The sequence below is a fragment of the Muscardinus avellanarius genome, assembly GCF_963383645.1.
Source record: "Muscardinus avellanarius genome assembly, chromosome: 15".
Lineage (NCBI taxonomy): Eukaryota > Metazoa > Chordata > Mammalia > Rodentia > Gliridae > Muscardinus > Muscardinus avellanarius.
In genome coordinates, this window is record NC_137801.1 from 930,524 (window position 1) to 954,681 (window position 24,158).

A 24,158-nucleotide genomic window follows, 5' to 3' on the forward strand; every position below is an offset into this window, starting at 1 on the left:
CTGAGCGTAGGGCTGAGGACAGCTGTGGGTGCCTGCACCAGGCTCACAGGAGCCCTCTCAGCACTGCTCCACGGCAGGCACGGCAGCTCCTTGCAGGAGGTGGAGGAGAATCTGGGAGCAGGCCTGGCACCCCCTCCGCGTGGCTGGCTCCTCAGCCCTGGCTGTCCGCCTCGCTGCCTCGTGGGCCCCACAGTCCTGGAGCGAGATAGACCCCAGTGGCATGCTCTGGGGTCGGCCAGCCCCAGGTGGCTGCTGCCGCCGGCGTCATTCCACAGAGCCTTTGCTAGAGGGCTGAGCACAGGTCGCGTGTGGTCGTGGCGCCTGAACCTGGGCTGGCTTAGAGCCGGCTTCCCCGGTGGACAGGGCCGAGTAGTGTCAGCAGCATTTGGTACTGGAGGCTTCGTCCCTCCCCATCTCCACAGGCACGGTCCTCCCGCCCAGAGTTAAACATTCCCTGTGAATCACATTGCAGTAGGCATCACCCACCTGGAACTCTTCCTATCTTGAAAACAAGGGAGTCAAGACCAAGTCATGAGCAATTAAGGGGGTGCCAGGGCAGACCAGTGAAGAGGGACAGGAGAGGCTGAGAGGTCAGGGGTCATGCAGCCCAGATCAAGGGTCGCAGTTTCCCCAGGGAGCGAGGTGGTGGCTTGGAATGACCTGGAAATGGCTCAAGGCCCGTGTCCCCAGACCCTTGCTGAGACTCGGGGCCAGGTTGGATGCGTCTTCTGTGGCTTCTTTTAGTTTTCATTTAATAAATCTGCCAGCTGGGAAGTAACGGGATCCGGAAGGGAGTTCGGGCTAGAGTTTGGGAAACTAAATTAGGAAGCAAAGACAGGCCCAGAGAATGAGGCGTTCTGCTTAAACACGCTCCATCGGTTCCTCCATTCCGATCCAGTGAGCACATGGCCCTTGTGGGTCAAATTTGGAAGTAAACCCAGTGCAGCCTGGCTCAGACCTCTGGGCATGGCCAGGCTCCCAGTGGACATACTGCCATCTAGTGGCAGCTTGCACCATCTGCAAGTTGCCTGGTGGCGGGGGTGGGGGGGTGGGGGGGAGCTGCCCTGGGGAACCCTACAGGCATCCATAGCCTGCGGGGAAGGAGAGCCAGGCTGGTCTCTGGGCTGCCACTGGGTACGTTTTTGGGTAGGGGTACAGCCCATTATCCACTCTTCTCCCAGGAGGACCAACAGCTCTGGAGCTTGCGTTTGGAATCTCAGCATAGGGAAGTCCTGGGCAGCAAGTGGTTAATGGCTGCTCCCGGCCTGCCCAGCCAGACGTCTGGCACCAGGCGCCAGCGGCAGGAATTCAGCGCAGGTTCCAGCCAGAGCTTTAGTGGCTGCACAAGGAGGTTGGGAGGCCCCACATTTTATCGGGCCATCAGCCCAAGGGGACTGTTCCTGGAGAGCTTTAGCTGACAATAGCTAACCAAGCAAAACATTCCAGGGGCGTGGCTGCCAAGACATTTGTGTGCTGCTTGCTGGGGAGGAAAATTGGTGGTGATCCTAGAGAAACTTCAGGTTCATGCACAGACCGGAGGGGCCAGAGGGATGGGGAGGGAATTGGGTCAGAGTCAGAGCCTATATGAGGACCCTGGGCCTGGGAGTCAGTAGCCTGGGGACACACTGCCCCACTGGGGGCTGGTAGCCCCTCTGTGCTTGGGGCGCCATCACTGCATTCTGGTCCCTAAGGAGTTGGCTTTTTGCCATGGCTGTAAGGTGTTGTCTGGACATACTCGTACTTCCATGAGATGCAATCATCCTTGCTACGAGACGCCACACACTCGCCAGGCCACGCAAACACTCTTGCTGTTATATATGCATTTTCATCTGTCGCAGGCTGAAGATGACCAGGAGCGTTTGGTGCCCTGGCCAGGCAGACAACCTGGCAGGGCACAGGGGCCGATGGCGGCTAGGAGAGGCTTGCTGGCCTCTCCTAGCACTCTTCAAGCAATAGCAGCCGAGGAACCAGGTCAAAGGCTCTGAGAGCGGCCAGCATGGCCCGGCCTGCCCGGCCTGCTGCTCCCTCAGCCCCTTGGAGCTTCACTGGTCATGGGGACCTGGCATTGTGAACTACCTGAGGCCTCGCCCTGCACGGAAGCACCTGTTGGGGAGTTCCTCTCCCTGCCAGGGGGGTCAGGAGGCTCCCGTAGGCCCTTCATAAGGGCTGCGCTGTGTCTGAGGATGGACCGGCGACGGCACCTCTGTGCAGGGATTCAGCCAGCCCAGGGGCAGCTCAGACAGCCTTGAGCCCATCTGGTGCCAAGGGAAAAGTAGGTCCCTGCCCCTCGGCTCTGAGCAGCGGGGCACGAAGGGCACAGGTCAGTTCTCTCTCCATCGGCTGAGCTTCAGGGTCCAGCTTTAAATCAAATGTGAGACCCAAAGGTCCAGGTGAGAGCTCTGAGCAGAACTAGTAACTCAGAGTGTGTTAGATGCTGCACCCTCAGAGGAAGCCTGGGCTCTCAGGGGAAGCCTGGGCTGAGCGCTCACGGGGAGCGAAGGCCGATCCCAGTTCAGGAGCACAACTGATTCTCTGCCTCCTCCAGAGCTCTCCGGCAATGCACGGTACCTGGTGGTCTGGTGGCCAGGCATACCACCAGGGTATTTCCATCTCAGCAGCTGGCTTGGGGTGGGGTAAGGAGGACAGGAGGACCAGGGCAGAAAATCTGGTGCCTTGACCTGCAGTGTGGCTGGGGACAGTCTCCGTGGGGCTGCAGACATGGGCCAGGTGACCACAGGAGACCTGACTTGCCTGTGCAGGGGTTGGATTCGAGCCTGAGGCAACCATGGGGGTGAGAGGTGTGTGGTTCTGGGGAACAGCGGGCTGGAGTTGGCTTTGTGGAAAGCTTACCACCGCGTTGGTGTGGAAGATGACGGCAGCGGGCTGGGGAAGGAGGGCCGGGAGCAGACCTGAGGCTCCGGAGAGTGGGTGGGGACGGGGAGGGCAGGGAGGCCAGCGAGTGGCTCCCACTGGAGGAGCGAGAAGGACAGGGCCGGGCCTTGGCCACCTGCGGGGCCCTCACCGATGGCTGGCTGGGCGCAGAGACTCAGTGGGAGTGTCCTTCCCACTCTTGGATTTCAAACTTCATGGTAATGAACTTGCGTGTGGCTACTGCGCCTGTTTAGAGCATCCACTTGGAGAGGATACAGGAGGCAGGTGTTTCATCAAATACTCGGCTCAAGCACGGGGAAGGTGCGCTGAAGCCCAGCATCTCCAGCCTTGGCCTCAGGGAATGGAGGGTTCTCTGTATTGTGGTGGGTCTGGCCCACTAGGCCGGAGGTCGCTGAGAACAGGAGGCAGGTTTCCTGGGGAGGAACGTCTGCCATGCAGCGTCAGCACACGCCCAAGGCTTCCTGGCCGCCGGCCAGCCTGGCCTGGTCACCCGAGTGAGGGCACAGCTCCCCGCGGTGCCCTCTGCCATGTCTCTTCCCCTCCTGGCAGCCCTGACGGTGACAGGGCCCCTCGTCGTTTCTCTGGGTGCTCAGCGAGGACTTGCTACTAAAGCGCTGAGGAGACCACAGGACAGAGGCGATGTGTCCGAGGCCAGCACTGGCCTGGGCAGATTGCTGGCTCGCGAGGACCAGGGCAAGGCAAGCTGCGACGCGGGCTCTGCACGAGCGAGCCTCAGCAGGAAGGCTCTGGCGTGCACAGCATTGTGCAGATGGCCAGCCAGAAGCAGTGCCTTGCTGGGGCCCCTCCCTCGTGCTGGCCCTGAAGGGAGGACCCGGAATGGACGGGATAACACTCCTTGGCAGGTCAAGGGCCCTGCTGTTTCTCCAGGAGGTCGACAGGACGTCTAAGTGGGTGCTGGCCATAGGTTCCTTCCCTCTGGGCCCCGTTGTGGGAGGATGCGGCTCCTCCTCAAACTGTCCGGACTCGTCTTGGCGTGGATCTGCAGTAAGCTGCGTCCTGTGAGGGAGGCCCTTGAGGTGTGGCCTGTGAGGCCCTCAGCACCCAGACTGGAGCTCTGCCCTGGCCGGGCCTTCTCTAGGGCGTTCCTAGAGGCCGCATCCTGGCTGCCACCGTTTTTGTTCTTCCTACTTATTTTACCACCATTTTTTGCTAAAAGGAGAAGCGTCTGCTGCCCCAGGGAACAGTCGTTAGAGGTGAAAGTCAGAGAACAAGCTTTTCAGCTTCAAAGGCCCAGTCTTTGGAGATTCCAAGTCCCAGAGACAGCAGGAACTGTGTGTAAGCCTCAGATAGGTGTGGCAGACACGCCCCACGGAGAGAGCCACAAAGGTGTTCAGACGCGAGTGTCTGAGGAGCCCAGATGTGGCACGTCCAGGAAAGGTGGGCCTGAAGGTACACGGCTGATGGGAGGCATCGCCTCGCCTCCCTCCAGGTCTTCCTGCTGCCGGGGCCAGGGAACAGCTGTGGGGAGCACTCCAGTGTCACCCCAGTGGACCCGACAGAAGTCCCAGGGACTGGCAAACCGAAAACAAAGGAGCAGCCCCACTGTACGATGGTCAGACAGAGGCGAGGGCCCTCTGGGGCTACCCCTGCTTCCGGTGGGGAAAGAGGATGGAGGGGCGCCGAATGGCCATTTATAGATGGGATTCTTGTCATATGCTGGGGCAAAGGCCAGAGATCAGTTCAGTTGCAGAAAACAGATATACTCATAAAATTAGTATACGTCGTAATACAGTCACATTCCTGAAAACTTATTACTCTCCTAAGAATCAAGTGATATTGTGCTTATCAGAAATTATTTGAAAGAATCAAAAGATTCAAATCGTAATTTTAGCTTTGCACTAATTATGCGGACCACAGTTTTAAACAATTGTTTGTTTGCTTTTCCATTAAGAGGAATTCCCATACTAGGGACTTGAGTCGTTTTTAATGCTATGCCCCATGGGAATGGGACCCAGGGCTCCTGCATGCTAGGCAAATGCCCAGCCTTGGAGCTGTACCCCAGCCTGAGACCTGAGCACTCTTAAAGGTCACGTTCTCCATTTTTTGGTATGTAAAAGTGATCTTATTTGTATTATTTTTTTTGTTTGTACATTCATTTTCCCTATAAAATTATAGCTAGCTAACTTTTCTTGGGGGTGGGGACTGTGTTAAAATTTTGATTTCTCTAAAGATCCCAGCACATGGCCAAATAATTCCCATGTCTCAGGCAGAATCTAAGGTGGCCTTGAAGTTGGCATCCCCGCCCTGAGGGGAGTCAGGCTGCGGGCTGTAGAGGGCCAGGCGGCAAGGACCTAGAGTTGCTCAACGTACTCTGGCCAAGTGGGCCTGGATCTTGCATGCTTGAGGAGGAGGCCTGACAAGGCCTCCTCATCACTGAAGTGGACCGTGCACGCTGCGGGGACATAGGCTGCAGACACTGGCCTCCGGCCTGGACAGCCCACCTCGGCCAGGCTGGAGCTGACAGAGGAGCTGAGAGCCGGGCGTGGTTAAGCGGCCACATCTGTGGCATTCAGAGCACACATCACAAAATGAAGCCGGACAATTACTAGAAAACTCGCTTGTAAACCCCACGTTTGGGAGGCTGAGACAGGAGGATCACTCAGGTTCGAAGCCAGCCTCAGCTACTTAGTGAGGCTCTCAGCAACTTAGTGAAACCTTGTTTCCAAATAAAAATTTAAAAATTAGGTCTGGGAGTAGAGTCCAGAGGTAGAAAAGCCCCTGGGTTCCACCCCAAGTACCACCAAAAAAAAAAAAAAAAGAAAAAAGAAAAAAGAAAAAAGAATACTCGCACATGCTCCAGCCCCAGTGCCAGTTCACTGCGTGGCTGGTTTTGAAGTTCTGCGGAGCCTGTATGTGTTCTTTCAACGGGCGCTGAACATGCACTCGGCCCCAGGCAGAGCCGGCCAGGGGCAGTGAAAGTGCTAGGAGGGAAAATTCTTGCAAGAATGGAGCGCAGTGGGCTGGGCCGGCAGTGGACGGCGTCGAGTGCTCTGGGTTTGGGGGAGAGGAGGTCCAACAGATGTGACCTGCAGCTGTGAACTTTGTGGGCCTGCTGGGATGTGCCGTGAGACAGATGCCAGACGTGGGCTTTCCCTGCTGAATGCACAGTGCCCAGCATGTGGTACTTTTTTTTTTTTTTTTGGTGGTACTGGGGTTCCTGGAAGCCCTTCTACCTCCGGGCTACACTCCCAGACCTATTTTTATATTTTTTTATTTGGAAACAGGGTCTCCTAAGCCAGCGCGCATGGCTGGCTTCGAACCTGCATGATCCTCCTGTCTCTGCCTCCCCAGCGTGGGGATTACAAGCATGCGCCACCACGCCCGGCCATGTGGCGCTTTTGACCACCACAAGAACACTCCAATACATCTCTCTGCCCAAACTTGGCCTTAGCCAGCTTTGGGCTGCCAGCCCATGCACCCTGCTTCCCTGTCTTCTGCACCCAGCTGGCCTCACTCTGGGCAGCCTGCCCTGCTCACCTGAGGGCAGCCCACTTCTGAGCTCCTGGCACTGGCCCTGCCCCGTCTTGGTGCCTGTCTCTCCGTCCATCACCTCCAGTGCTTCCCTCCTCTCGATGGAGCAGACCACAGACCCACCTTTGCAAACCAGCTCCTACTACCAAGGCTGGCGGCTGCTGGGCTGTCTCTGCCTGTGCCCTATGGGGCTCGGCCTGGCGGAGCACCCGTGCTTGCTGGGAGGCTCTGAACCTGCCCAGTGCAGGGCTCTATCCCTGCTTACCCCTGGCATGACCCAGCCTGGACTGAGAGTGTGTTTCTGGAAATAGTTGAGAAGCACTCTCCTGATGGGCATCTGGGGACTTCTGCTTCTCCTTTGAAGACCAGTATCTTCCAACTGACTTCTAACTGTCCATACAGAACATCTAAGTGGCTTTTCCTTTCTGGATGTTTTTTATTTGCCTCTGGTGATAGCCCACATCTCTGAAGGCCAGGTCTTTGATGTCCAACCTGAGAATCTTGTCCCAGTCCTTCTAGGCACAGCATTACATACATGCAAAGGCATGGGAGCCACAATGTCAGGGTCAGCGGCCTGGACTGGTCCTCAGGATGCAACGGGCCTGGTCCTGCCACAGCCTAGGGGACTCATCTGTGGTGCTCTGAAGTGCTGATGGCGGGGGTGGGGGGCATGGGGAAGAGTCCCTGGGGATGAGCAGCAGGGGAAGGGGAGAGGTCACAAAGGGTGTGTGCTTTTAGAGTGTGGTGTTTACAATTAGGGAGAAGGAACTGCGGCCTCTTGCTGTGTGAGCCTCGGTAGCACATCTCAGTAGAAGCAACTGTCGGATGTATGTGGACTTGTATCCATTTTTGAAGGACTGATTGGCATCATACCAGCTTTTAGAAGGACCCAGCCACGCTGGGCGTGGTGGTGCATTCCTGGAATCCCAGGACTTAGGAGGCTGAGACAAGAAGATTGCAGGTTCAAGGATAGCCTCAGCAATGTAGCAAGACTCTCAGTAACCTAGTCAGATCCTACTTCTAAACAAAAAACCAAAGGGGCCGAAGGTGTGGCTCAGAAGGTAGAATGCCCTTGGGTTCAATCCCCAGTCTCTGTGTGTCTGGCTGGCTATCTATCTCTCTCAAATACACACACATACAAGACCCAGCCAATCTTAAAGATAAAAACTTTTCTATTTTGTCTAAGTAAGCTCCACCCTCATTCAGACTTGACTTTGCCTGGGGAACGCATGGGAGAGAGACCCCCCAGTCCCATCCCGTCCCCTCCCGTCCGTCATGTGTGCATCACCCAGGCTCACTGCAGGAGCTCGCACAGGGCCTGCCCAGAGGCCGCACACTCCAAGCCCTGGGTCGGGCACAGCATCATCTGCTGTATTTGGGCACCTGCTTTATAGCAATTCTTTATCATTAACTAGATGTCCCAACTTTGGGGAAAGGAGACATTTAATTTCTATTTCTGCCTATCTTTGCTTCTGACTTCAAAGCTGCTTTTCTTCCACAGCACATGGGTGTACAAGGAGCCAGGGACACCCTGCTGACCCTTGCTGGGAAGATGGCCAGTCGGCACAGGAGATCCATGTTACAGTCTCTGGCAGGAGCCCTCGGTTCCCATGCGTAGCTAGGTTCTTGCCCAGTATCAATACTGTTGTATTTTCAGAAGATAACACAGTGCTAGCTAATAACATCAGCGGACACATGCTCAGCAGATAAAAGCTGAGGTCCACATACAATGGGTCTTCTTTAGTCTTAAAGAGGATGGAAATTCAGACGCAGGCAGCCACACGGGAGAGCGCTAAGACATCACACAGTCGCTGAAGGGCGGCTCTGCAGGATCCACCCCACGAGTCCCCAAAGTCAGAGATGGAGGCTGGTGGGCCTGGGGCTAGGGTGGGATGGGGGGCCAGTGTCCTTTGGGAAGTTGAGGCGGCCCTGGGCACACTTTCCTGCAAGGCGGCCCCACCCGACACACAGGGCTAGGCTCCAAGATAGCGGAGGGAGGTGGTGCTTTTATGCTGTGTGCATTTTACCGCAGTTATAACAATAAAACAAGAGGTGGTCAGCCCCGCCCAGGCCTGCACCCTCCCCGCCTACACCGCCAGGGCCCTTGCTGTCCTCTCCCTGCACCAGAAGGACACTGACAAGGTGCCACGACCCGTGTCCAGAGCCTCCTGTGGCCGCACGCCAGCGCCTGCATGGTGTGCCACGTGTCCCCACAGTGTGGGCGCACAGAGCTTCCTCACCCTCTGCCGGTACCCCCAGGCCCCTGCTCAGGAGCCCTGACTCTGCCATGGATAGCGTTCCCCTTAAGCCCACCAGCACACAGCCTGCCTGGAAGCCTGCTGGGAGGGCAGAATTGGCCGCCTCCCCAAGCCCAGGTGCAGAAGCCCCCTCCCCACACCCAGACCTGCTGTGCTGTGCTGGGTGGGACCCCTGTGGCCGCCAGGCGACCTGAAGGAGGGGTGTGGAGCACGAGGGGAGGTGCTGACACCCAGGTGGAGGCCGGGCCACGAACCCTAGCAGGATGCACGGACGCATGTGCACAAAAGAGCGCGCTGATCCTGGAACCTGTGATGGTCCCCCCCCCCACGTGTGGTCTGTGTAGCAGGTACCGGAGTGAGGCGGGTGCGACCCAGGCAGAGCAGCTGGCACCTGGGAGGGGCAGCCAGGTCCCCGCTGGCCCCGGACCTCTGTGGGGCTGAGCTTAGGGCTCCTCCCTCTCCCAGGAGCCAGGAGGTGAAGCTCCTGACAGGGTTCGCTCCAAACCCAACATGCCACGTTCACCAAGGGGCCAGAGTGAACAGCACCCACCGGCACCAAAGGAACCTAAGAAGAGGAGCGCCACCTGGGGCTGGGCCTCAGTCAGAGGTGCCTCAAGGAAAACCCAACGCGGCTCTCCTTGAGCCAGGTTAGACATCACACCCGTTCTCAGAGCTCACTGGCCTGTGGGCAGTGTTGTGAACAGTTAAAAAATCTAAGAGCTGATGGAGATTTGTGGGGCACAATGGCGCCACCTGCAGGAATCAGGCCGGCACTGCGCCTCGTGTGCAGGGCACTGTGGTGCTCTTCCTGGTGTCCTGACCCAGAAGGAGCCCTGACGCTGGGAGCAGCTGAGCCGCGAGGCAGGGTCACCCTGCGGCTGGCCTTGGGGGTCTGTGAGCAGACTGAAGGGACCTGGTGACCCGATTACACGAGGGATCAAAGGGCGCAGGGGTGGAGTGCCTGCGCACCTGTGTGAGCGTGCTTTGAGTGTGCGCCTTCCTGCTCAAGGGCGGTTTCTGGGAGAAGACAGCTGCCTGCCTTAGAAGGGCGTCAATGGATTAGGACAGGGAAGGACATTCAGTGTTTCTTTCTAAATCTATTTGTACCATTTGGAATTTCTCATTTCTCTAATGATGAGAGGAAATCTTTCCTAGAACGTTTGAGGCCAAGGTCACGTATTCCTGAGAGTGCCATTTTTCTTTTTGGTCTGCAAGTCACCCTCTGTTCCTTCTGAGTTTTAGGGACGGTTGAGATGCACATGCATGGCTGTGCACCTGAGGCTGCCGTGAGGCCTCCCACAGGTGCCCCACTCCTGATGCCCTGGGTTTCTGCCTTGGAGGTCTGACTCGGCCCAGCCCATAGAGGGCGCCTCGTGCCCCAGACAGGCCTCTTCCAAGACAACAGAATCACATGCATTTCATTTTAAATTAAGCAAATGAAAACTAAGAGTGGATCTGGTGTTTCTCATCTCCCTTTGATGCAAGCTTTCAGCCGTGGCTGCTGCAACAGGTGCCATCTCTCTTTCCCAGCTAGGGGCTGTGGGCAAATTCCAGCCAGGATAAATGAGGCAGTTTCCAGATATTCTGATGTGTGTGTGTGTGTGTGTGTGTGTGTGTGTGTGTGTGTGTGTGTGTCCATGCGCACATGCGCGCCCTATGGTACGTATAAAATTAAAATGTATTCTTATCACGGATCACGACAACGCTTGAAAATCACTGTTCTAACGTATGGATGTGCCTTCAAGTAACTTAGTTTTGCCCAAACCTCCAGTTTTTCTAGTTTAGCCTGATGGTTTTGGTGCCTCTTTCTGAGCCAGGTGCTGAAACCTGGCAGGTCAGCGCTCACGGGTGGGGGACTCACCTGCGGTGTGTGAGGAAGCTGCCACTGACGTGGCCCGACCCGTCGCACCCTGGCGTGGGGCAGGACATGCCTTCCGTCTTCACCGACTTCCAGGAGAACTGGGAGCCGTTGAGGTACCCGTCCTTCTGCCTCTTGGCCGCCAGGGGGCACCCCGAGGCGCTGCGGTGGGATGCATACTTCCCGGTGATGTGACCCTGGCCGTCACAGCCAGGGACGGGACACCTGGACAGCAGACAGAGGGGACAAACTCACTGTCTCTCCACCACGGGCCTGGCCTCTACAACACAGTCAAAATAGCCTCATGCGAAGAAGGAAAAGAACACTGCTCAACTGGCTAAGAGAAGGGAAAGAAAGGGGAAAAGGAAGGAAAGGAAGAGGAAAGGAAGAGAAGGAAAGAAGAAAGGAAAAAAGAGAGAGAAAAAGACAGATCACCAAAAGACACCGCCTGGGGAGCCCTGAGCTAGTTCACCCTCCAGAAGCAACCTGTGCTGGGAGAGGGCTGCCCTTGGCCAGAATGGTGGCCCCGGAGCGCCGAGCCATGGCAGTCAGAGCGTGGGGTCGGTGTGGGTGGAGGACGCCCTTTGGGAGAGAATCTGAGCTTCTGGTGGAGGGTGTGAGGTCAGGAGGAGGGCATGGGAGTGCTCTTGACCTGTGTTGATAAAGACGCCGCCTCCCAGTCTGTTTTCTCGGGGCTGGAGAGCATTTCTGTGTTTGGCGATCTCTGAAGATCGCAAGGCGCCCTTCGGCTAGAGGACCCTATGCTGCAGGAACGGTGTCCAGTCAGGCTCCTGGCACATGGCTGAGCGGCGCCGAAGGCCTCAGCAGGCTCAGCTGGCTGCAGAACTCCCGGCCGCAGAGGGCCGGCTTCCTGGCCTCTGGTCCCTGAGCTATGAGGTGTGGCCTGCATCTCTCTCTCTTTGTGGTACTGGGGATGGAACCCAGGGGCCTTTTACCTCTGAACTACACCCCTAGATCTACTTTATAATTTTTGGGGAACAGGGTCTCCCTAAGTTGCTAAGGTGGGCTTTGAATCTGCGATCCACCTGTCTCAGCTTCCCAATTACTGGGATTACAAGCATGAGCTATTGCACCCAACTCCTGTATTTCTTTTTAAACAGCAAAGTTCACTTTCTATAAAATCTGTCTTTTCTGTGTCTTTTGATACATTTTAGTTTATTTCAATAACTGTCTTATCTTTATTTTGTTTTAATTGACCTTTTTCTCCTAAGATATTGAGCTTCACATTTCAGAAAGAGCCACCAGGGCCGCCTGTAGGCCTGTGGATGGGCACGCAGGCGCTGGTGGGGTACAGCTGCACCAGCAGGCCAGCAGAGGCTGGGGCCTGGGGCCTCCCTCAGCTCCGCCTCTGGAGGGCAGGGGGAAGTGCGCCCGGAAGCGGGGATCTCAACACAGTGTTCACTTCCGGTGTTGCATTAATTCCTTCGTCAACTTCTGCGAGTCTGCCTTCCCCTGCCCATTCTGCTGGGCGGGGGTTGGATGTGATGTGGGCAGTCACAACCAGGGATATCAGCATATTGCTGGGCAGCACCTAGTACTTGGTTCTGGTGTTCCTGGTCTAGCTGCTAAGTGCGGCCAGTCACCGCGGAGCCCTCTAGGACCCGCGGCACTCTTTCTCGTGGATGCTCACTGGTGTCCCGTCAGCCTCAGCCTCCCTGGCCTCGTACCTGATCGGCTCCTGGTCTTCTTTATCTTCTTTGCTCTGTGCTATCCGGATGCCGCTTTTCTTTGCTCTGGGACACCCTGAAAGGCTGAATGAGGAAGAGGACTCAGGAACACCGGCACTACGATTCTGGCAAGGTTTCCTAGCCAGCGTGAGGCTGGGCCTGCTTTCCTCCCAGGCCCGCGCTTCTGGGGTGAGACTTTGAACTGAGGAGGAGGCCCACTCTGGATGCAGCCCCCACGTCCTCTCAAAGACTACTCGCTGTCAGTCCCCTGTCCAGGGACTCAGCCAGGTCTCACCAGAAAGGGTATTCGGGATGGTAGGGAGAGAGGACACACGTGCAGGGAGTGGCCATCACTGCAGTGGCCACACCCAGCTCTCTTCCAGGATCACCATCCCCACCGCAGCCCCAGGCCCTTCCACCTGGAGCCCATCTTGGGCAGGTGGCGGGTGTGGGGCCTGCCTCACTTCACGGGGGTGCAGGCCTGGGCTGTGCCTACAGACTGGACAGTGGAGCCTGGATGTGCTCATTTGGTTAAGTTTTAGTTACAAAGACTGGGCATTTTTCTCAAGAGACTTCCTTCCTTGCAGTCTCCTGAACCACAACCACTGTGTCTGTCCACATCTTAGAACAGGCCAGGGCCCACTCTGAACCTCAGCGGGGCTCTCGCCCTTTTGAGAAGCTCTGTGGCTCCTTATTCTTGTGGGAAGGTGCCGAGTTCCCAGCAGGCCATGCAGCTGCTGGTGACCAGCCCTCCTCGAGGTCAGTCGGCCTTCCCGCCTTCTCTGGTTGGCTCCTACCACTCTCCTGTCTGCCCGCCGTCCTCTTCTGCTTGGCCTAGTGACCTTGGCTGGACAAAGTGCGGGCTCCCTGGCACCCCTCCACCTCCTCCCACCCCTCATCCAGGGCTGCAGGTCCTAGCCCAGGGCCTGGCACCGAGAACTGACCACTGAGTACTTGTGAGCTGTACCAATACTGGAAGAAATGAAGGAGGGCCAATGAAGGAGAGCCATGATTTCCCCCAGGCCCGTCCATCTCCCCTGGGCACACACCTGGCTTCCCTTTCCTGCGGCGCCCATACCCTGTGCATGTATTGGGAAATGGCTTTGGAAAATGTATTGGAAAATAGCTTTGGTGCAGGCAGACACTCAGGCAGGGAGGAGGAGGCAGCTATTACCTTGCAGAATTCCCAGCATCCAAAGTGATTAGCAAGAACATAAAAGAGTTGTAGCCCAGAACCTTTGTATTTTAAAGAGAAGTTTGCATAATAAATAACTTCTAGCTGATAGGCTAAAACTTCTCAAGGACCAGGAGGGGGGTCTTGTTACCTACTTGAGTCCAGGGCTGCGGGCTTATTCTTACAGCCAGTGTTTTAATGTTGGGCTGGAAGTTTTACCTGACTCACTTCTTGCTAATTTCCATGATTAAAAACTGAAAAGAACACTTCTCTTCCCAGCCACTGAGCACTGGAACCCCAGGAATATGGAGGTGAGACTTGTTCAGTCTTTTAAGACTTTTCTCTGCTTGCAGCATAGGCGTGAAACCCGCTTCCCTGTGGGTCGACCTGGCGGCGGCAGGAGTGTGCGCCACACTGGCCCCTCCCTCAGTGTCACCGGTCAGCACAGTAGCTGTGGCCAGCTCTACTGGACATAGCGGTATGCGCCTGGAATCCCAGCTGCTTAGGAGGCTGAGGCAGGAGAATTGCAAGTTTGAGGACAGCCAGCCTGGACAACTTAGCAGGACCTTGTCTCAAAATGAAGATGGCTGGGGATGTAGCTCAGTGTAGAGTGCTTGCCTAGCATGCATGAGGCCCTGGTTCAACCCACAGTACAACAGAGAGGGGGAGGGGAGGGGAGGGAGGGAGGGAGGGAGGGAGGGAGGGAGGGAGAGAGAGAGAGAGAGAGAGAGAGAGAGAGAGAGAGAGAGAGAGAGAGATGGAGAGGAGGAAAGTACCTGCCCCAGGAAGGCGCACTGGGACCTTATCCATACACATGACCACCCCCTTTTTTTCTGTAGGGTCTAAATTTGAACTCCACGAGAAGCCAGCCTGTGTTCTCAGGTCGGCTCTCAGCGACAGGGGTCACATGTGCATCCTAAGCAGCAGTGTGCTCGGCAGTGAGGAGAAGCTGCTGCCTGCGGGGATCTACACGGCGGCCTGCGTCACCCGGCTCTGGAGAGAGGTCCCTACTTAGCCCTTGGCCTTGACTCTGCTAAGGGGAGGGGTGCTATCTTTCTACTCCCCTCCGTCCAGGGAGGACAAGCCGTCCACCTGCTGGGGACACGGGGCCTGGCGCCTCCTTGGCTGAGCTGGGCTTTCACGGGAATCTCAAAGGAAACGTGTTTAAACAGGACTGAGCCCATTTATCTGGTGGCTTCCTCACCCAAACAGGGATGGTGCCATTCACTCGCAGCCAGCTAGGGACTGGGCTGTCCTTGCTGGTACCCACAGTCCTCCTGCCTGCTGTGTCTCCTTCCTGGGCCTCTCCTCGTGCCTACCTCACCCCTCCCTGGCCTTTCCGCTGCACCAAGTCTCCTCCGGTCTCCCCAACCCCCTCGGAAGTTGCTAGAAGGAGCCTCTCAGCCAAGGCACAGGCCACAGGCTGGGAGCCCACTGTGAAACTCCTGCTTGGGTGAGTCTGTGATTTCTACACAGCAGAGTCTGAGCCCCTTAGACCAAATTCAGCAGCACTGCAGGGACAGGCCAGTACTCAGTAAGAACCCAAACTCTGACCGTCGGAATGCCAAAGGACGCTGCTTTGCTTTGCTACAACTTCCCCAGATGCTATTCTTTTGCTGAAGTAGGCCTCTCCCAGAACTTCAAAAATGCACTCCCTTGCCGGGTCAGCTCAGCCTGCCTGCTGGCTCCAGGGCTGGGCCGCCCTCCCTGGTCAGAATTAGCAGCTGCCCCATCTGCCTCTTTGGGCGTCCAGAAGCACACACTCAAAAGGCTTATCTCGGCCATGGAGTGTTTCTGGCCACATGATGCCCTGATGCCCCAGACTTGGCTCCGGCTCCCTGTCTACCCCCTTCAGCCATGGCCTCCAAGCCCGGCCCCTCTCCACCGGGACCTCAGTAGGTCGGACTCCTCTGCTCTCCTGTCTTTAGTCTCCACAGATTATCCAACTTGAGGGTAGAGAGTGCTTGGTGAACATGGCTCCCAGTCTCTGCAACACAGCCTGTGCTTAGTAAGGACTCTACCAGGTTTCGAGATTTCTGGGTTGGTATTTGGAATTATGGTCTAAAGATGATAGACAACTTCCTAAACAGAAGCTCTGTTTACCATAATTCACTATCACTGATGCAAGGGTCATCATTTATATATACATGTGTATATATGCACCTTTATACATATTCTCACGTCATATATACCATTATGTTACATTATACATATTATTACTATATATATATATATATATATATATATATATTTTTTTTTTTTTTTTTTTTTTTTTTTTGGTGGTAGGGGTTCCTGGAAACACTTCTACCTCCAGGCTACACTCCCAGACCTATTTTTATACATTTTTTTTTTTTTGAAACAGGGTCTCTTAAGTCAGCGCGGCTGGCTTCGAATCTGCGCGATCCTCCTGTCTCCGCTTCCCAAACGTGGGGATTACAAGCGTGCGCCACCACGCCTGGCTAATATATTTATATTTTATATAAATGTTATAGAAATACTTTATCTATCTATCTATCTATACTTCCTTGTTAGAAATGCTTTGAAGCACCATGTTAAATTGTCTTGGACTAAGCTCCTCCTCTGGACCCCGGTATGCCAAGCTAAAGACCAATACAGAGTCATTCTCACTAAAATTCCATATCATGAGGCTGGAACTAGATGTTCTCTGACCTGAGATCAGGATTCAAGAGAGATTTCCTGAGCTCCCCAAACGGCCCAGTTTCAACTGCGTGATAATAAACTTCCATATACAAAGGAAGGCAAAGCGAAGCAACCGCGCTAAACAGTCCGTTCTGTTTCCGCTGCTCTGTCTCCCTGTGCTGGCCTTACGAGAAAAGCAACAGTGTGAGTAGCTTGTTGGAAGGTGCTGGAGGAGCGCGGCTTGATTCCAGAATGGAAACAAGGCTGACGGGATCTCTCACTAACCTGTCGTTTTGCCCTCTGAGGACCTGGCTGGACGGAGAGGCTGGGGTCTTGGTGCCTCAGGTGGGGGCGTCCAGTGCTGGGCAAGCGTGCCTTGTAGCCTCCAGGCCAGAGGTGGCGCTAGGCTGCTCACCACCTGGAGCCCGAGGTCAGAGGTCAGGCTCTACCACCCCTCTGGCTAGACAGACCTTGGCTGAGAGCAGATCCCGACAGGGCCGACCTGGCTCGATGGGGCCTAGAGCCTCCTGAAGAGTCACATGCTCAGTGTGGGATCAAGGCCCAGGGCCACAGGAGGAAGCCTGGCTCCTCCACCTTGGTGTCTTCAAGCCGGGTCCTACTGTCCTCCCTGGGACTTGGTGAATCCTCCACCCCGAGCAGGGCCGATCCTTGTCAGCACTCCCAAAGCACCTCGGACCCAGGCCGGTGGCTGCTGGCCCCCTTCAGCAGGAGGAGATTGCATATTATCTAAGAACAAAATAAACATCCTCTGGGAGAGCCTGGCCGGGCAGCGTGGGTAATTAGAGTCTTCAAGCCTTACTTCCTCACTTGCAATGATGGCATACTGCTTTTGTAAAACGGTGAGCTAACAGCCCGAGAGGCTCAGCACAGCTCAGCTCTTGGTACGCAGGAAACACTCAGTGAGTCGTGTCTGCTTTAGAGGCCATTCTGGAAGCCTGGGGGTGTGGTTGCTCCGTGAGACTTTGGAATGTTCCAGTGGGGGCAGCTGCCTGCTGCGGAATCCTGGGTGGGCCATGGAGACTTCGCTTCTGTGTTGGAGCAGGGAGCGCAGGGCCTCGGGTCCCTTGCTATTTGCATGATCCTCTTCAGAAGTGAGGGCCCCTAGGGGAGGGACGGCAGCTGACCTCTGACACTCACTGTGACCGCCATGTTTAAGGCAGAAGGGCTCACCTGCTGTTGGACTGCCCACATAACTTGAAATACGGAGAGAGGAAAGGTGCCAACACCTTACAACTTAGCTTATTTATTTGGTCCACGGGTGTGTCAAGGGGAGGCCAATCTTTCCTCCACTGCAAGGCTCGCTGTAGCTGTCCCTGGACCTATCGCTGTGGCCCCTCAAATAAAATCTGCCCTGCTATCTTTAATGGGTATTTGGATAATTCTTTTTATGTGTGTGTGGCACTGGGTATTGAACCTAGAGGCCTTCTACCTCTGAGCTAAACCCCAGCCCAATTTTATTTCTTATTTGGAAACAGGGTCTCACTAAGTAGCTGAGGCTGGCTTCGAACCTGTGATTCTCCTGCCTCAGCCTCCCAAGTACTGGGATCACAAGCGTGCGCCACCCTCCCGGCTCGAACAGTTCTTATCTTTAGTATCAAGCGTTTCCTTCAGCTGTCTCCTCACATAAGCTCTGGTGTCAAGGAGGCATTCCCACCCCGTTTCCTGAGCAGGAGGCTGCACAGACTTGGTTATTCATGAGGCTCGGTTTCTATGCTGCGTTTCAGACTCTACCCGGCTTCAGGAGCTACGGTGCCTGGGATTTGGGAAGCTGAGCACTTCTGAGCACTCAGCTCTGCCGGTCCCTGCTGATAATATCTGTAGAGCTTCGTGGATCAAATCCCCTCCCCCTCACTACTGGGGATTGTTGAACCCCGGGTACTCTACCACTGAGCTATACCCCTAGCTCCTTTTATTTTTATTCTGAGATAGGCTCTCAGAGTCGCCCAGGCTGCTCTGGAGCCTGCGATCCTCCTGCCTCACGCTGCCAGGTCTCTGGGATCACAGCTGTGCACCACGGCGCCAGGCTCTGTGGCTTGGGTCTTCATGTTTATGGGAGCAACTGCCGAGGTATGAGGGCGCTTGCCTGACTGTGATGGCTCTTGGAGACCTTACAGTAGTGTAGAGACGAAGCTTTCTCCTTTTCCTGCTAGATTTGGACAGGGGCCCTGCAGGAGGACCGGGTGCGTCTCGGGGGCTCGCTTGCTCTGCTAGTGAGGTGTCCAGAGCCTGTGGTGCTGGGGTGGAGGCTGGCCTCTGAGCAAGGCCTCCGGAAGGACGGTGCTGCTTTAGGTGCTGATCCTAAGGTTTTTGTTTTTTGTTTTTTTTTTTTACCAGCAAGGCCAGGCTCAGCCTGCCCCGGAGCCCAGGTTTGCAGTGCTTCCCCCAGGGAGGGCACTGCCACTGCCACGAGGGAGCTGGCTTGGAAGAGCGGAGAAGCGTCGATGGTGTACGTACCTCCGATGAGACGCGTAGTTGCCGGTGATGTGTCCGGAGCCGTCGCAGCCAGGGGTGGGGCACCTGCGAGGAAAGATGCACATCGGGTAATTGACGTGAAGGGAATCAAATGTCCAGACAGTTCACTTCTTATTTACATGGCACGCCAGCCCTTATTCCTTAGCCTTGCTACTGGAGGAGGATGAGCTGGAAGCTCCTGCGCTCATTCATCCACCGCCACATACAAACCTTCAGCTGCCTCCTCCCTGCAAGCACAAGCACATTTCCCGAAAGAGGGTGCATTTGGGCTTGGGACGCCACTGCGTTCGGAGGGGCGCACAGCGTCCTCGTTCGCTAGGCCTGTGACCCCGGGCTGGACCCGCCCCAGCTCCCGTTTCCTTCCCTCGCTACTTCCTGAAGTTCAGACCAGGGCAGCTGTGCAGAGAATGCTATCATCTGGAGCAAAGCTCACCGGGAAGATCTGCACTGCAGCCGAGAGCAGCTTAGGTCTCTAAGGTCTCTCTCGCAGGTCTTAGTCTGAATCTGCAGCACCCTCCTGCTGGCCCCTCAGGGTCCGGCCAGCTTGGTGCACCCCAGGGCCCAGCGAAGACGGCAGCCTGCACGGGGCTGCGGGTCAGGGATCGTCCAGAGCGTCACTGAGCCACAGGCTGGGCTGATCCGCCCTAAAGCCCGAGTCAGGTTCCGCTACTGGGGTGCGGCCAAGGTGAGCGTCACTCCCCACCAGACCACATCATGGGTCTCTCGGCACGGTCTCCGGGCACCTGCTCCTCTCTGGTCCAGGCTCCACAGGGCGGTGCAGCTGGCCTCCTAAGCACGCATGAGCGTGGCTCTCGCGGGAGAGAAGCTCCGTTGAAGGGTGCTGTGGCTCGCTCTCCACAGAGCTTCTGAAGTGCCCTAGAACAGACTGACTGTGCTGTAGAAACATTCTCTCGTTGTGGTCTGCCACTGCTTTTGTACCACCTCGAAGGTGAAAATTAAGGGACACAAATAAGAATTTCCCCTCTCCAATAAATCCCTAAGCTTCCCAAAGTAACAAGGGTAAAGTAATTTACCCAGTAATATTATTTCGGGGCTGTCAGACTCAAATCATATTCTGATCCCTCACCCATCTCTGACGAATGAGCACCTGGGATCTTGTCCAAGTTAAAAGTCATGCACTTTAAATACTTAATATGTATATACGCTCCTGAAGACCTCCGTTCCCCTGGACTCTGGGTGCTGAGATAGGCCCAGCGGTTACTCCTGTACAGACGGGCTTCCTCTCAATTAAGCAAGCGTGTGGCAGCCCGGTGAGAACACGGGAAAAGGGCTAGCTTCACGTGCAGGAAGGCCATGTTTTGACACTTGGATTGTAAACACTTTTCAGAAATGTTCTAGTTCTGCTCTAGTCTCGAGAGAGGGATAAAGTACCTTGAAAACTCTCTCTTGGGTAGATATATAAGCACCAGCTCCAGGTCTGGCTGTGGACCTGGTTTTTGATCAAATAACCACTGTGCATATAAACTTAAAATTGGGTCACAGGACTGTTCAGCCAGTTGCTGAGTAAGTGTGCTCTAAGCAGTAGCTTATACTGCTGGAGCCAACCTGCTGGTTTTCCAAATGGCACCGTGTGGGCACATCAGGGCCTGGACACTCGCACCAGGAAGAGCGGGAAGCAATGGGATCACTCTATTTAGAGAAGCTAACCTATGCAAGTCCTGTGTTTGGAAATTTATCAAGATGCCGTTGTGCTTGCCGTCAATCTATATTTGGCCTTATTTTTTTCTCTAGTAAGCGGATTGTTAAACTCTCCCTAATTTAAGTACTTGGTGCAAACTAAGTTAAAATGTACTCCTTTTAACACAAGTAAACACTTCTTATATGTATTTTTTTTTTCTTGGTGGAGGTAAAGAAAGTTGACATATTTTGTTCAGATTCAAAGAACAGTATTATAACCAAAATAATTTAACCAGAATCAGATTTCATTATTTATAAAAAATGTGCATCAGTTTTCATGTGTTTAGCTGCTTCTTACAAAATATAGTCGATCATCTGGCAAGAAAAGAGTGTTTAAATTGTCTCATTTCCACCATGATAACAAAATATATATATATTGATTTTGTTTCTTTTTAGAGGTTTCACCATGTTGGGAAAGGAAAAAAAAAAAGACAACTCAGGACAGACGTGTGCGCGCGCGCGCGCGCGCGCGCGCGTGTGTGTGTGTGTGTGTGTGTGTGTGTGTGTGTTGCTGGGGACTGAACCCAGGGGGCATTCTACTTCCAAACTATACCCTTTCCTCCCAGCCCTATTTTATTTCTATTCTTAGAACAGGGTCTCATTAAGTTGCTGAGAACCTCACTAAGTTGCTGAGGCTGGCCAAGAACCCGCGATCCTCTTGTCTCCGCCGCCCAAGCGCTGGGGATCCAGGTATTCCCACCTGGTTCCGTTTACTTTCAGGGTCTGAGTCTGGGGAGGGTTGTGTCTCAGCTCTGCCCAGGGCCGGTCCTGTGGACCGGGTGAGCTTTGTGTTGTTAGAAGGCTGCCTGTCTCCCGTCTCCTTGTGAGGGGGTGGAGAGGCTTCTGCTTCCGTGTCCTCTCCTGGCTGTGTATCCTGGGGGGCACCTCCAGGCAGACCGGCGTGTCCGACAGCTCTGCGTGTGCATTTCCGTGGGGCTGTTCAAGACCTTCAGGCTTTTTAGACTCTTAGATTTACTGAAATTTCCTAGCTTTAAGAAACCTCAACATTTAAAAACACAATTTTCTGCAGTCAGGAGCGAGGAGGTGATTATTCTTCTAACAAAGGCATCCTTGCCTCTGGGAAGCGGCTCGGCTGTCGGTGGTGGGGTGGTGTGGAATCGATTTAGCACACTTCCGTCGGCACCCACGCATCCAGGAGCACATCCTTCTCATGCAGGAAAGCCCAGGTGGGGCGAAGTCCCGTGGGCACGGGAGGAGGCAGAGTGCGCACAGTGTGGGTTTGAAAGGCAGGAGAGATGGCTGGGTTTCCATGGAAACAGCCCTCAGCTCCTGGGGAGGCTGTCAGCCCTGAAGTGCTGGCCAGAGCAGCAGGGCAGGGCTTGAAGGACGGCTGCCCTTCCTCCTCCCCTGACAGTTGCCAGGAGCAACCGCACCTGGGCCACTCCACCCTGTGGTTAAGGATCTAAAGTCATGTTACATAAAGCACTTGGTTTTATCTGTTTTTTTTTTTCTTTCCCACTCAAAAGGTACTATGGGTAAAAGCACTCAGAGGAAGAAAGTGATAAATAAATAATCTCAAAATCTATACTTGCTGGTTCACAGATACATTCAAGACAAAATCGTCTCTATTCTTCTTGCCTTATCTAGGTCTTGTGCTTGACTTGAGATTAAGCCGTAGTCAGGGAAAATTTGGGGTAGTATACTTTATTCTCTGGTCGGGAAGATTTGGCTGTACAGACATTTAAGAATGTAGAAGAAAAATCAGAAGATATCTTAAATAGAGCTTCATTTGGGAGCCCTCTGATTCACATAAAATCTTCGAAAAAGAAGAGACAAAGGCCAGCTGGGGTGACTCACACTTGTCATCCCAGCATTTGGGAGGCGGAGACAGGAGGATGGAGGTTCATGGACAGCCTCAGCTACTTAGTGAGGCCCTCTGCAACTTAGTGAGACCCTGTTTCAAAAAATAAAGACTAAAAACAGTAGGGCTGGGGTGTCGCTCAGAGGCACAATGCCCCTTGGTTCCATTCCCAGTACTGAAAAAAAAAAAAAAAAGAAGAAGAAAAATGAAAAGACAAGACAAGCAAAAGACAATTCAGGCATGCTTGCAAGCCTGCGTGCTGGCCCCAAAGCAGTGGCTCTTTCCAGTAGGAGCAGAGCTGCAAGCCTGAGCCCACCCCTCTGCACTTTGGCCTGTCTTTACTATTCACTACTAGAGAAACTTTGCACACCAGGCCCAGTGGGAGTGTCTGTGGCCCCAGCTACTCAGGAGACTGAGGTAAGAGGATCACTGGACCCAGGGGTTCAAGACCAGTGTGGGCAACTTGGCCAGACCTTGTGCCAAAAACGAAGAAAAAAAGGGCCTTGGTTAGGATGTCATTGACCTACACCTACAAGGATCACCTAAAGGCACCAGATACAGCCTTTACCATCAAAAGGAGCTTAGAATGTCTAACTGTAAGGATCACAGGGTTCGCAGCAGACCTCGCAAGGATGGGAGTGTGGCCAAGGCATGGCAGGAGCGCCTCGGATCGGCCCTTGGCAGAGCAGCACCGCGTGGTTTCTCCCCTGGGCAAAACCACAGCCTGAGACCATGCAGCAGATTGGAAAGTTGTGTCTAGTGACTGAAGCTGCACTGTTGGCTAATTATCCATTGGAGCATCTTGGAAATGCCTCTTCTACAGTGTCACCCGCTTTTCCCTTCCTTAAAGACGTATCATGAGGATTAAGTCAGTGTGCCAAGGGGACCCATGCATCCCGGCCCCTGAGCAGGGTCCTGGGGCAGCTCCCCAGGGCCCCGCTGGACATAACGAGGGGTGGACTCAGGGCCGGCTGGGTCACCCTCTCTCCATACCTGGGGAATATGGTCACACTGAGAGCTGGTGGGCAAGGTGCCCTTGGGTGAAGGGCCCAAGAGGGATCTGGCTAGTATCTGCCTGGAGTGTAGCTGGGTCCGCCTGCTGGAGGAGGCAGCCCTTAATCCTGCAGTCTGGGCACACACTCTGCCAGAAAAGAAGCTCTGGGAGTGACACACGGCCTCTCATTGACAGAGGCCATCGCTCCTTTTGAAGTCTTAGAGCCAACGCCACAGGAGTGCCCAGACTGGTGACCTCTGCGCTGACCGCCTCTGGCTGTCTGTCCTAACGCTGACTTTCAAACGTGCCCAGCTTGGAGCTCGGTGGCTAAAACGCACAAAAACACTGGCCAGAAAGAAACAGGATGTTGGGCTGCTGCGCTCTGAGCGCACTGGGGATTTCAAGAATAGCCCGTGAACAGGGTCTGTTTCGTTCTTTTGTTTCATGGCGACTGTATTTTAATTAGCCAAACACAGAGCATGAACATATATACTTTCCCCCCTTAGTTCTCTCAATGTTAAAAGAAAACACAGTGTGAAACGAGGTCTTGTTTATGACAACGAAACACATTTATAGACTGGAATGATTCTGGCCATGTGCACGAGCCTTTGAATAGAAATTTCAATTAAAAATATCTCTTTGCTTAGAGCTGGTTCTGAAAGTGCATTTGCTTATCCTCATCCTCTTTCATAAGTGGGAGCCAACAAAGAAATGCAAAGGGGAAAATAAAGACATTTTAAAATGGCAAATAATATGCACTTATTGTTATGCTAAATCTCCGTAATTTTCTCCCCAAGCAGAAGGAAACCAGGTCACCTAAAACTCAGGGAAAGTACGAACCTGGGAAGTCAGAAGGTAGTCAATGATTTTCTCTTTCTTTGAAATTTGATCTTAGGTGTGCATATGTGGACTCTGTGCAGCTCTAACACAGCACCAAGGACCCCACGTTGGGACTGGGTGTGTCCTGAAGGCCCTCTTGCCTCTTCCCCAGGGGGAGGGGCCCGAGATCCTGGTGCAGACCTCTCCAGAGTCGGCTGATGCAGTGAGGCCAGGCTCAAGCTGCCGGCACTAGGAAAGCCCGCACCTCTCGGGGTGCCAACCAGCCTTGTCTGGACCAGCGGCGCTCAGGTGGGAGGCTCCTGAAGCACT

General features: G+C 54.5%; 1 protein-coding gene across 1 annotated transcript in view; it reads right to left on the reverse strand.

The window, feature by feature from the left end:
* The window catches only part of MYT1L (myelin transcription factor 1 like), a gene marked incomplete at both ends in the record, with an annotated part of 127,913 nt that overhangs the window by 11,003 nt on the left and 92,752 nt on the right, over window positions 1-24,158 (reverse strand). The window contains 2 exon segments of the mRNA XM_080710960.1: window positions 10,504-10,725; window positions 12,189-12,272. Of these exon segments, the coding sequence (XP_080567086.1) occupies window positions 10,504-10,725; window positions 12,189-12,272 (306 nt within the window).